The sequence below is a fragment of the Nyctereutes procyonoides genome, unplaced genomic scaffold (assembly GCF_905146905.1).
Source record: "Nyctereutes procyonoides isolate TBG_1078 unplaced genomic scaffold, NYPRO_anot_genome, whole genome shotgun sequence".
Classification (NCBI taxonomy): Eukaryota; Metazoa; Chordata; class Mammalia; order Carnivora; family Canidae; genus Nyctereutes; species Nyctereutes procyonoides.
The window spans coordinates 13,732,471-13,746,244 of NW_026575144.1; the positions used below are offsets into that span (position 1 = coordinate 13,732,471).

General features: G+C 47.6%; 1 protein-coding gene across 2 annotated transcripts in view; it reads left to right on the plus strand.

Annotated features, from left to right (window-relative positions):
- Nucleotides 1–7,124: 7,124 nt before the first annotated feature.
- SLC35F3 (solute carrier family 35 member F3) overlaps nt 7,125–13,774 on the plus strand; it is a 126,109-nt gene continuing 119,459 nt past the window's right edge. For both annotated transcript variants that reach the window (XM_055308856.1, XM_055308858.1), the window contains exon 1: nt 7,125–7,443. In XM_055308856.1, the coding sequence (XP_055164831.1) occupies nt 7,368–7,443 (76 nt within the window). In that variant the 5' untranslated portion in view covers nt 7,125–7,367. The remainder of the gene's footprint in view (nt 7,444–13,774) is intronic.

The following is a 13,774-nucleotide window of genomic DNA, read 5'->3' on the forward strand; positions in this document are numbered from 1 at the left end:
ACTGCCTTCAGAGAAGTGCAAAGAGCTCCCTGACTCCAAAGGAGGCCCTGCTCCCAGAGATCAGGACCCTATCTGAAACCCTATCTGCCTAACTTTGAACCTCTTTTGTCCTCCGTGAACATGACCCTTGCCTGCTGATCCTGGCCTGTCCTGTGCTTAGGAACTAAAGTGTAGAGCAGGCGCCTTCCCAAACCTATACATCTTTCTCATTTTCAAGCCAGTCTGATGGCCAATCCCCTTGATTCACCCTTGGAAACAAATACTAGCCAAGGGAGTCTGTTGCTGGCATTGACAAGGATCCGATGTAGGTCAGTATTCTAATTCCCACTCCACAGAGGAGAAAGAGCAGAGGAATCAGACTGGAGTCCAGCTGTGGTCGATGAATCATCCGGAACACAGCAAGCAGCTATTTCTGAACTAAATAGCATCAGATCTCTCTCCTCACCTTGAGTCCAGTGTCCTGGTCTCCAGAGCACTTCCTCTGGGATGAAGCCAGCGAGGGGCAGAAAGCCTTGAGCAGAATGGAGTTGACAAGCTTGGCTTTGTCACTGCTGTTCCCATGCAGGTACAAAGGGATACTCTGGGAAGCAGTTGAAGCACACAATTCTAGAAAACTCCAGAATTCTAGGTTCTGTGAACATGCCCCTTGCTTGCTTCCTTCCTCCCTCTTTTCCTCCCTCCCTTTGAAGCTTCAAGTCTTGAGCACTTGCTTTGTAAGCTGTGTATGGTGCTTGGCATCTGAAATGCAACAAACCAGAGCCCATCCCCATTAAAGAGCCTAGTGGGAGAGTCTGGAAATAATGACTCTGTGTTCTGAGAGCTGCCTTTCTGCCAGGTGCGCTTCTGTTTAGGTTACATGTGTTACTTATTCTAATCTTTGCAACAATGCTGGAGGGTACCCGATACTATTATCTCCATTGTAAGGATAAAATGTTGAGCAGGGAGAGATTAAACAACTTGCCCAGATGAAACCACTGATTAAGCAGCGCCCCCTTTGCCTACTGATCCACAGTGTTGGAAGGGATCTGTGGAAGCTGGCCTGTTCATTTCCCAAAGTGGAAGAGAATGATCATTTCTTGAGTAACTTCTGGGGACCAGACATCATGTAGTTTCTCTATATTGATTATCTGTGTTGGCATCTAGGTAGGTCTCTGAAGATCATAGGAATGGGAGCCCCAGCCTACCCCTGGTGTCCTTCCTAGCCCTGCTGCTCTCTCAGGCAGCTGCCCTTTCTCAGCTCCCACCATTCCACCATGCCAAGGCCTGATCCTGCATAGGGCCACCCTGTGGTGTCTGCCACTGGACACAGGACAGGCTTCTGGCTAGGATAGACAAAGGAAGTGAAGAGACATCCCATTTCCATCTCTGTGCCTGTCTTTTTGTTCATCATGATCCTGACTCTGGGCTCAGAATGGCCACTAGCTGTTGTCTGGTCACCATGGAGCAGTCATGGAGGTGCCTGGAGGGGCTGTGTCTGCAAAAGCAATCTTGACATTTCTCTCTAGCAAAAGAGGAAGAATCCTAGTGGGACACTAATGAGCCTGAGTTTGTCCTGGTGATGCACAATGCTGAAGAAGGAACATGTGAAGATGGGAAAGGCCACCAAGTGATCTAATGGTTCTTGTTTCCCTGAACTTACACATGGAGTTATTGAAAAAAAGTTATCAATTATTCCTGCCAGATCAGGGGAATGAGCTGCCTGATGCATGGAGTTAATTTCCTTCAATCATTAGATCTTCTGTTCTATTGGAAATACCAATGCATGCTCTACTTTGAAAGCTTCTAATGCTACAGACTGATTTATTTGGGTAAAACTCCATTTCTGGTTCCTGGAACTACTTTAAGTGATTATTTTTAAACATTGGTAACCACAAAAATAATTTTTTATTCTTACTATTTAATACTGTGAAGGACTATCAAATAGTGTTAATATTTCAGAGTAAATTAATTGAAGTGGTCTGTTTTCTGACTGTTGAAAACCTTAGCTGAGTTTTAAATTTTTTATTATTTATTTTGAAGAAGTAAAGCTCTCCACATAACTTAAAAAAAATGTAATTTTTAATTGTATTCTTCAAACCACATGCATTATGCCCCACAAGTGGATCATACTAAAACCAACTTACTTGATTACAATCTGCATTTTTTTTTGCAATGAAAGAACAGAACAAGATAAATTGGAATGGAATGGAATAGAATGGAATGAATAGAATAGAATAGAATAGAATAGTTCATGCATGATAAGGGTGGTATTTATTAAATATTCAAATCAGTTATATATGTGTTTATATATATATACAAAATATTTTTGCCAATTTTTAAATTGATATATAATCTACAAACAGTAAAATTCATCCTCGTTAGTGTGAAACTCTATGCATTTTAACAAAGATAAATTTATTTCTGACTATGTCAAAAAAGTGAGAAAACCACTTAAAGCAAGAGTCTACTTAACTAAATATTCATTGAAGGATACGATTCTTTTAAGATCTTTGGAAGCAGTGATAACTGTCTTATCTTGGAAGATAATTTCATACACCTCAAATTTTAAAGCCAAATGAGACCTGAGAGATTGGTCAGTCAATGATTTTCAAAACGTTCTTTTTACAGTGATAACTTTTTTATAAACTAAATCTAACATGGAACCCCAACGTAGAATTGACTTGCACAGAGACCATGAAAAACAGTTTGAAAACTACGAATGAGGTCTAACTGTCTTGTGCCCAAGCTGGGAAACTGAGGCCAGAATAGGCTGAGTGACCCCTCAATGTTGGCCACTCTTTTTGGCAGAGCTGGAGCTCAAACTCAAGCTGTTGTTGGCTGTTATTCAGGGCTTTTTCATGTCTCTTGGACTCAAGAGAATCATGAGTATTACTTAACTCCACCAAGGGGATTGGGTGGATACCTTTTTGGAATAGTGCAGTGTGTCTGTAGATACTCACATACATTACAGAAGAAAGGATAGGCCAATGATCACCATGGACAGCAGAAGTATGACTCAGTCCAAGAAGACCAGAACAGGTTGTTTGGGCAACATAAATTATTTAGGGAAGCTAGAGCCTGAATATAGAGCCAGGCCTGGGAGCCCAGTACCAGAAAGAAAAGTCATAAGCCTCCAGAACTTGAGGAATCAGCCAAAGCCTTAGAGCTACCCACTTCCTGATGATTCATCCCTGGGTTGTCTGCCTCTCTCTTCCTAAAGGGCCATGATGAGGCCCCCACTTGAAGTTGCATTTTAAATGTAGCCTCTTGGTCATACAAGAAACTGACTGATTTGTCTTCTTTCTTATCTGGGACTCCTCTTTCACTTCCTTACTCTTTGGTTTGTGAGTGGGAAGTGGGGGGCAGGCAGAGAGGCTGTTGTGGGCAGGTCAGGGAATATAACACTCATACTCATGGTATGTAAGTTCTGCATCGTAGGCTTATTACTCTCTGTATCTATTCAGTGAACTAGCTTCAGTGTTTGGACCATAATGCTTTAAGAACACAAAACCCACCAACTCTTTAGGAGCCTGCTATACCAAAATGCCACAAATTGCCATTCAATATCCTACCTCCCCAATGTCATCAATGAAAAGAGAAAAAGAAACCAAAGAGGGGGGTTAGTGACAAAGAACATTCTTCTATCACAGCAGATACCATGTCATGTACAGCTGAGAAATGCCGTATTTGATGAGCAAACCATTGTACCATACCTTTTAAGAAGATGACATTAATGAATATGACCTTGAAAAAGTCACCCCAGTTCCTCTTTTCAGATAAATTCCTAGACAAGTATCTACCAAATGACATCATTCAGTTACTAGCCCACCAACATTCTCCAAAAAGGAACAGGGTCAAGTGAACCATCCTCTTGCCTACTATATATACAGGGTTGTTTCCATTGATACTTAGGGATCATCTCTCTCTCTTTCTTTAAGATTATTTATTTATTTATTTATTTATTTATTTATTTATTTATTCATTCATTCATTCATTCATTCATTCATGAGAGACACCGAGAGAGAGGCAGAGACATAAGCAGAGGGAAAGACAGTCTCCCCACAGGGAGCCTGATATGGGACTTGATCCTGAGACTCTGGGATCATGACCTGAGCCAAAGACACATGCTCAACTACTGAGCCACCCAGGTACCATCATGTCTCTGTCTTTATTGAAAGAATTATTAGCAACTTTTTTGTGTGTGTGTAATTTGAGATTTGAGTTTTTAAGTGAGAAACTTCTGTGATTTTCTAGGTATTCCTGAGTTAGATTAGGGTAGCCTCACTCTAACATAGTGTTTTAAATTATTGGAATTCTCAAAATACTGGTGTCTGATCATATTCCAGCACACAGTTAACATTCTAGAGTAATTTTCTTTATGTGAGTTTTTAACTATGCAGCCTCATCACACTCACTCCTAACAAAGGTGTACACTGAAAGTATCACTTCTCATATGGTTAAGCAGCAGGAACTCCTGTTTTAAAAAGGACTATAGGGAATATTGGTGGGGGGGAGATTTTTTTGGCTGAAACAGCAAGTGTGAGCTGATTGAGTTAAGTGTAGAGGACAAGAAACAGGGACAGCTGGGTGGCTCAGTGCTTATGCATCTGCTTTTGGCTCAGGGCGTGATCCTGGGGTCCTAGGATAGAGTCCTGCATCGAGTTCCCCGCAGAAAGCCTGCTTCTCCATCTGCCTATGTCTCTGCCTCTCTCTGTGTGTCTCTCATAGATAGATAGATAGATAGATAGATAGATAGATAGATAGATAGATAGATAAAATCTTTTTTAAAAAAAGAACAAGAAACAGCATTCAGTTCTTAAAATTAAGAAGAGGAAGTTGAGATAACAATAAGTACCTCCTCTTTGATAAGCAGAAGTTGACAGACACAAGGAGGTGATGTCCTCTCAGGTATCAGAATGTTCTGAGGTGTCCTGTAGGGAGAAATGGGTTGAGGTATAATTACTTAAAGAGTGAAGTCAATGACAGGAGTATTTAACAATATTTAATCATCTATTTAACTTACACATGACGTTGCAATAAATGGAAAGCAGGTATATTAAAAAAAAAGACAAATATTTATTGGGCACTTTTGTTGTGAGTTTCCCAGTAGAATGTGGACAGGTAATTTGAAGTGCTGGGAGTGTTTGCTTTGGCAGCACATAGGCTAAAAATTGAAGTGCTGGGGAGACTCAGACTCTAGGAGGTACAAGAGCATGATGAAATCAATCAAAACCATGTTCAAGTGAAAGGAAATGCATTATGGATTATTTGGCTGGTATCTCCCACCTGAACTGGAATAGGTAAGTGGGATGTTTGCATTTTGCATCTATAACATAAGAGAATTGCGTGGCAGGTTTTTGTAAGTGTATTTAGTGAGTTTGGTTTTTTGATTCATTCAGGCTGGGATTTGAATCCCTGGTTGGCCAGTTACTCAGTCTATGACCTGGGACATTTTATAGGACTCCTCTTAGTCTCAGGTTCCCCATCTATAAAACAAGGTAACCAGGATCTCACAGACCTTTGTTAAGTGAATAATCAAATGGCTTCTATAAAATAAATCAACATGGAACTTGATGCATACTAAGTACTCAGCAAATAGGTATTGTTCTCTGTGGTATCTGTTTTAGTTACTGTTTATATAATAAATGTTGATTGATGAACTTGGTGGAATATGTTGTATTACAAAGGTCCTCTTTATATAAGATGAAGTTCTTTTCGCTAGGCTTTATTTTTTTAATTAAAAAAATTTTTTTTTACAAAGAAGGGAATAGCTCCTTGATTTAAAGTGTCATTTCTAGGGGTCTTGGGACAAGTTCCTTGTGAGAGGCAGATAATGTAGAGGCTACCACTAGAGGGCTCTGAGGAGACCCTAACATCCTTCCCTTGGCTACAGTGATGAAGAGGAAGCAACTCTGAGAAGCCCTGGCCTTTCAGAAACCAGGGGCCATTCTGTTCCTCGTGGATGTTCAAGAGGGCAAGTAACAACAAGCCGACTTGCCACTCCTGCCAGGCACCTAGGGGGATGCCGGTGGATGTCACCAGAACCTATTGCTCTACTGTCACTCTCTGCCTCTACCACTCCACTGATTACTCTTCTGGGGGTCGAGAATCACATTGTGCAATAGAATATCAACTTTGAGACAGGAAACCAGGTAGAGCGGAAGTTTCTCAAACTGGGTAAGGATGTAACAAAAACAAAACCCATCTTCAATGACCACTGAATCTTCAGTTTCCCAGAGGAGGCTGGGACCCAACCTGATGTCTGGGCAGGTATGAGTAATATGTCCATAAAGGCTTGTAGACTTCTGGGACTGCACAAGCCCTGTGCATCCTACCTGCAGGGTGGTGGCAGGGCACCTTTAACGAAGCATTATCATTGGGTAAATGCCCTGGCACTTGGTCATTTAAGGATCACTCCGGCCAGTGATGCAATAGGGATGTCACTGGTTTTCTAGCACGCGTCATTGGCCAGTCGCTTGCCGTTGGGTCTGGGTGGGAGCACTGAGACTAGTGCCCACAGAGGAAGTGCCAGACTGGCGCTGAGGCTGTACCTGGGAGCTGGGCGGAAATGACATTTTCTCCGCCTCCAGGGAGCTGGATCTTGCTGGACCAGGCAGTGGAGGCAGGAACAGAAATCTCAAGCCTTGGTTTTCTTGTTGCCCCATTGCTGTATGGACTCTGCATCTCCTCCGCCCCCGTCCCCCCAAATCGTTGTCCGCTGAAGCCAGACAAAATAATGTGCTCCCCAACTCTTTCAAAAAAGTGGAACGCAAGTCACGGGAAGCTTTGCTTTTCTTCTGACTTCTTCCTGTAAACCACAGTTCAGGACTTGGTGCAGGAAGAGTCAGCTCTCAAACCGAAGCCGACCTTGCTTTTTAACCTCCTGAGACACTGGGGCTAAGTTCTCCGGTGTCCCCTCCCCTGGGCTGGGGGGTGTGGTGGCGGGGGCCGAGCTGACCGGGGGCGGGGGGCGGGGGCCGAGCTGACCCGGGGCCGCCGCCAGGACGGGGCCAGGAGGGAGGAGGCCCCGGGGCTGCGGGGCTGCGGGGCTGGGCGGCCGGGGCGGGGGGCGGAGCAGGTGAGCCCGGGGGTGGGCGTGGGGAGCGCACTTTGTACGTGACGTCGGAGTTCGCGGCAACCGCCGAGGCAGGAGGCTGTGGGCGCGCGTGCGGAGCGGCTGCGCGGCCGGGAAGATGCGCTCGGAGGGGCGGCCGCCGCAGTGAGCCGCGGCGACGGGAGCCGGGCCCGCAGCCCGGGGGCAGGGCCTGAGCGCCCGGCCGCTCGCGCTCTTCCGCGGCCCAGGCCGCCGGGACCGACCCGAGAGGCGCGCCCGGCCGGCCCCAGGATGTAGGCGATCGCGGGGCGCTCCTGCAGGCGGACGGCTCATCATGAAGAAGCACTCGGCCCGGGTGGCCCCGCTCAGCGCCTGCAACAGTCCGGTCCTTACCCTCACCAAAGTGGAAGGTAACGGCCCGGGGCGGCGGGGGCTGGCAAGAGGTCTCTGCACCCCGGCGGGGGGCCGCCACCCTACCCTGCGCGGGCTGCCTGGCCGTGGGTGCTGCTCGCTCCCCAGGAAGAGCCGCCCGCAGTGCAGCGCCCCATGCTGCCTCCGGGGGCTGGGGGGTGGGGGGGGACAGCTCCGTAGCTCCCGGGCCGGGCTGTCCCCGCGCTGTCGGGACACAGGGCTGGCCCCTTCCTGCGTGGCCCCGAGCGCATCTGGCAGCAACAGCGGCAGCGGTGGTCTGAGCTCCTGCCCATCCTGTCCCGAGGCACCTGCCAGCTGGGGCCCGAGGAGGGGTCTTGCAGACACTAACCAGTGCTCTCCAGCACCCCCACCACACATGCACAGTCGTGCACACACACACACACACACACACACACACACACACAAACCCCTTGAATCCCCTGGGTTTGAAGCAACCCCTCCAATCGCACCCCCACCCCCAGGCAGACCAGAGGTATTGCTCCGCCGGTGGAGGCAGGAGATACTGCCGGAGGCCGGGTCCTCTCTCCTGCCCCTCAAGCCTACCAGCCCGCCAGCAATGTGACTGCCCAGCAACCTGGGAATGGGCCGGCGAGCAGGTGAGCAAGAAGCCACCAACAGCCTGTAAACAGGTCCTTTCTGGGACTCAGGGGAAAGACACACACTCAGACACAGCTGTCATTCTGTGGTAGTAAAGGAGACCTTCCTTTCTGACGGGGGCGCAGGGGGTTTGCAGAGACAGAGCACTCTTAGTCCTGAACTGCTGCTAACAGGAGGTGGAATGACCAGTCTCTGTAGAGCTGGCCAGTTTGGCCAAGCCAGGGCTGGGAAGGGGCCACCAGCCAGTGGGGAGAGGAAGGCAGACCAGACCCCCTCCATTCCAGACCCTCTTACCCTGAACTTACAGAGCCCAGGGCAACCAGTGTGTAAGGGAAAGCCCGGCTTCTGCCGTGCTCTGGGACTACAGCCTAGAGCCCAGACCTGTATCCCCTTGCAAGCGCCTATTTTTACAGTGAGACAGAACCAATAAGAACAAGATAGAAGCTAGCAGGACAGTTGTGTGCTCCACATGCAGCCCATCCACTGAGGTCTGCCAGGAGCCATACTGGTACCATTACCCCATCCTGCACATGAGGACTGTGACACCTGGAAATGTTGGATTGACTTGTCCAAGACCTATCACTAATAGGTGGTGAAACAGAGATGGAATCCTAGGCTCTCTGATCCCAAACCCATGCCTTTCAGAACATTATTCTGCACTACTTACCCTTTTCATCATTTTCTGTCTATAGAAGGTTGATATTTCCCCCCTTCATGTAGCTGTCTCTTCCCCTCCCCCATCCCAATCTCAGGAGAGGCTTGGTATCTGTCACTTACACCTGAATTTAGTGCATGTGCCAACTTTCCTAAGGGGCTTGGCACTTCCAAGTCTTCTCAAGGATAGCATCCAGATGTCCATCTGGACATCTAGCGGGGGAGAAGGGGTAGATATGTATTTCCCTTAGGGGAGGTGGAATTGTCTACTCACTCTTGGGGACTTTGGGAAGTCACCCCACCTCCACCTTCTAAGTAAGGCAAGTCAGGCTGCTCTCCACCAGCAGTGCCACTCCTGTTCATCCCCAGCCCATTGTGCAGGATGGGTCTGAGCTGCACTTGGAGTTAGGCTGGACACGGATGGTGAGGTCACCCAGGCTGGGTGCCGTCACCCCCAGAGGTGCTGCAGGAGGCAGTGAGTGACATTCCAGATCCAGGTTCACTTCAGGGAATAAAAATGGAGATACCTTCCCCGGTTCCCTTAGGGCTGCTGTCAGGTGAGCTTTGAGATTCCTGTCCACGCTGACAAGGTTAGCAAGCCATGGACTGGGTTTTCTTAACCAACAGGTGCACGCACATGTGTGTGGTTAGTGGACAGAGAATCAGAGAGATCGGGGATCAAGATTGTGCTCTTCCTCCTGTACAGTTGGACTTGTATAAACCATAAATGCTGAGCCTCCATCACCTAGTTTGAGCCCTGGTAAAACAAAAGTAACAACCTACCTCAGCTGACTTTTGGGAATGCACTGAGGTAGGAGAGGTGATAATACCCAGCACCTCTCTGGCACACAGTAAATGCTTCATAAATGTCTGGCAGTCCTCCTGTCACAGATTGTCTTGCGCCTTCAACAAATACCTTCTTGCTGTTCTCAAGGAGTACATGTGTGGGGATGGTATCTAGAAGCATCTACATAGTCTCAGTGAAACTAGAAGGCCCCCAGTTCCTGTTTTGTATGGGATCCCTAAGCGTATGTCAGCAGAGGTCTTCAGTTCAGGGCCTGATAAAACCTGCCCTTGGTATGCCTGGGCACATGTGTAGCACTTTTTTCTCTGCCTGTTTTTTTTTTTTTTTTTTCTTTCCTTGGTGTTTTTGTTCAGTTTGGATTTTGGTCTATTTTCTGAAACATTTGCATCTCGTGTGCTTGCTGTGGAAGTGCTGAATCATTTTGTTTTGCCTTGGATGCACAGGGCAAGGTGGTCCCCACACTGTAGCTGTTTCTGTGTGGATGGCAGACAGGCTACAGTGACAGAACACAGCCAACAAGGAAGATTTATTAGGTTTTGGAGTGCGTCTTCTATGGGGAGGCAAGAAGGCACCAGCATGTAATACGTATAAAACCAAAATAGAAAATGCAGTACTTAGTTGAACTTTAACACAGGAAAATGGACAAGATGACTTCATTTACTCAACAAATACCTCATCCAACCTTACTCCATCCTACTTCATGTCCCTTGTCTATTTAGCAAGGCCCTAGAATTACAAAGATGGACATTAGCTTCGTTCCCTTAAGGAAGTTTTAGTCTAGAAAATAAGAGACATTCAGACAGATATATTTTCTCATATAAGACAGTAAGTTCCGGTTCAAAGGTAAGAATAGAGTGTCCCAGGGATACTGATAATTGAGTAATGTGAGGAGGCCCTCCTGAGAAGGAGGCCTTCTTGAGGTGAAGACTTTCCTGAGCAGGAGGACTATCTGAGAAGGAGGCCTCCTTGAAGAGAAAGACTTTCCTAAAGAGGAGGCCTTTTTGAGGAGAAGACCTTGTGAGCAGGAGGAGGCCTGTCTGAGGAGGCCTTCTTAAGTAGAAGAATTTCCTAAGCAGGAGGTCTGTCTGAGGAGGAAGCCTATCTGAGGAGGGGGAATTCTCCAGGAGAAGACTTTCCTGAAGAGGAGGAGGCCTCTTTGAGAAGGAAGCTTTCTGAGGTAGAGGTGTTGTAATTGAAGTGAGAAAACTTGTTAGGCACAGAAGGGCGGGAAGGCTGTTTCAGGCAGAAGGAATGGTGTATGCACAGGCTTGGCCAGGAAGCATGAGGAGAGAGCAGCTGGGCCCCAGTTAGGGCTTGAGTCTTGAAAAGTGGTTTCCAGCCAGGTTGATGGCATCTGTCCCATCTTACAGTATATCTTGTTCTCATATCTTTTTCCTCTCCTTCCCATCGGACTCAGACACTGAATATCCATCAGTAACACATCTCTAGTTGAGGGATCATCTATGTTTACCACCAGCTAATCCACGTTCGATGCAGTTACATTCAGTAGGAATCAGTAGTTGAACACAGTACATTTCCCCAAGAGGCAGGCAGCATGTAGTAAGATGGGAAGACTGAGGGCTTTGCAATGAGATAGACCAGGTTTACTGCCCGCCTCTCATGCTGAGCCAAGTAACTTTGGCAACTTTGGCGAGTGATTGAAGCTCAGGGGGAATGTGTTCTCGCATATGGAAATGAGCGTGACAAGATAGTCCCTCTACCTATGAGAATAATCTTTTTGCTGATGAGCCTACCATGTTGCAGGCACTTTGTTTGGGGAGATTGCTACCCTATTGCTATTTCTCCCAAAGGAAGGATAAGCACCCCAATTTACAGACAAGGAAGCTGAGTGTCGGAGAGATCATTCATGCAAGGTCATGCAGTTGGACAGCAAGCGGCTTCATATCCGTATCTACCTGGCTCTGAAATGTTGCAACACCATTGTACAACTGCATTCCTTTTGAGGAGCAATGAGAAATACATCTGCTTCTGGCACTTTGCAAGTGCTGAGGAAGTTTGCTCACTGAAGCTCCCCCACTTCAATATGATGTAGAAGTCTGGATCGCCCTGGGGGCTCACTGTTTTGTGGGCTCATCCCCGTGGCTCCCTGCTGTTGATATTCTTAGGACCTCTGCTCCTGGGACAGTTGGCCTGTCTCAGCCACAACCGGTGGAGGTGTGACTGCTTTGTTTCTGTTAATGGGGTAGGGCTGTCATCCTGGGATGCTCCATTATTGTGTAAGTGGAGATGAGGCCTGTTAGTCCAATCTGAGAGGAATCTTGAAAAATATGCTGCCAGAGTGTTCCTGTACCCAAAAATGTTTCTCAGGTTGGATTGTCCTAGACCTGAAACCTCAATAGCATATTTGTTGAACAAATATGTTACCTACTCAGATATTACTGAGGATGAACCAGATATTATCGAAGATGCCTGGGGAAGTAAATAATAATCTTTGACTCAACAGAGCTTCCAAAAGGTGAGAAATGTCACAAATGCATACAAATAACAATTACATGTTGGAATATAATTTTTTTTTTAATTCCATGAAAGGGTTGTAAAATAAATGGTGTGTTTCAGCAGAGGGCAAGCTCACTTCTGGCTGGGACACAGATGGCCATGGCCACTATGTAGCTCCCTTGCCACCATTCCCCTCTGTTTTGTCAAAAAGACATCATCAAACGACCATCTTTCCTACTGAGCCTGGATGTGGCCTCAGCATCCTCCTTACCACCAAGATCCTGGTGATGGCTATACGTTCTTTGGAATTGGACTTCCACATGATCAGGGTGGTGTGCTAGAGGTTTTCCTGTGCCCTCAATGTCGTGGGCGGGAACTATGCACGCCTGGCAGAGGCAGCCCACGGACACAGGTGCAGAGCCGGAAAGGGCAACCTGCCAGCCGTCTGCTGGGGCCCGAACTCCCATTATCTGCAGAAGTTGGGGGATGAGGGAAGGGGCCAGGGTTTGCAGGCCTCCTAAATGCTGGGCTCGGGAGAGTAGACTGAAGCAGGGAAGAAGGGGAAAGCCATAGAAGCGGGGAGAGACTCCATCAAAGTCTGGGAAAATTGGACAGTCTTCTCTAGCTGCCGTGTTCCAAATGGGTCATAAAGTCTCTTTCAACTGTCACAATAAATATTCTTTTAATAAAGGATGTTTAGGATAGAGTCAAAAAGACCAAAGTGTCTCCCAGATAGAGTTGCAGTTGGAGCCTGGAAAGGGAGCCAACAAAGACAGCTCTAAAGGTTAAGCTCAGGGAACAGAGTTGCCATTAACAGCAACTGTAACCACAAGGGTGGGAGGGGAAGCACATCGGTGAGGGAGACACTGGAAGTCAGACTTAGGTAGGCTGAGCCAGAGCCTTGGGCAGTGGCTTCAGGTGCCCCTGTGGAGCAGGCCAAGAGGTGGAGGAAGAGGTGGTGAAGGCCAAGTGACTGATGCCATGAGTGATGGCTCTGTGGAAGCCAGTGGGCAGCCGCAGCTTCCTGACAGCCGCAGGTGACCTGGAAAACAGGGCAGGCAGGAAAGAAGTCTGATGGGCAGAACCAGAGGACCCACATCATATGGCAGCATAGAAACCACGGGAAGAAAGCCGAGAAAGAGGGGAGTGGGATGTGGTGTCAAATCCAGCCAAGGAGAGCAGTTTTTTAGAAACCATTTTTTTTTAAGATTTTATTTATCCATTCATGAGAGACACACACAGAGAGAGAGAGAGAGAGAGAGAGGCAGAGACATAGACAGAGGGAGAAGCAGGCTCCCTGCAGGGAACCCAATTAGGACTCGATCCTAGGGCCCTGGGATCACGACCTGAACCAAAGGCAGACACTCAACCACCGAGCCACCCAGGTGCTCCTGCAGAAACCATTTTAAGTGGGTGCTGGTCTGCAAGCCAAAGGGCAAAGGGTGAGTGCTGGGTGAGGGAGAGGAACAGCAGTTGTGGATAGCTGGTTAAAGTGTTGGAAGTGAGAGCACCTCTACGGCTTCAGAGTTTTGAGAAAGCAGGCATTGCAGTAAACCAGAGGAAGCAGATTCCAGCCCAGGTGTGAGGCTGCCCTGAGAGAAGGGTGGTTGACTCAGCAGTGTACTAGGAAGGGGAGAGGGTAAGGGGCATCGGAGGGGTGGGGGGGATGCCTAAGACTAGAGAAGGGGGCGGTTGGCTTTGAAAAGGAGAGTAAGAAAATGATGGATGAAGACTCAGAGAAATGTGGACATGGTGGGGAGGGAAGTCAGGGACCTGACAGCTTTGATCTTTGTAAC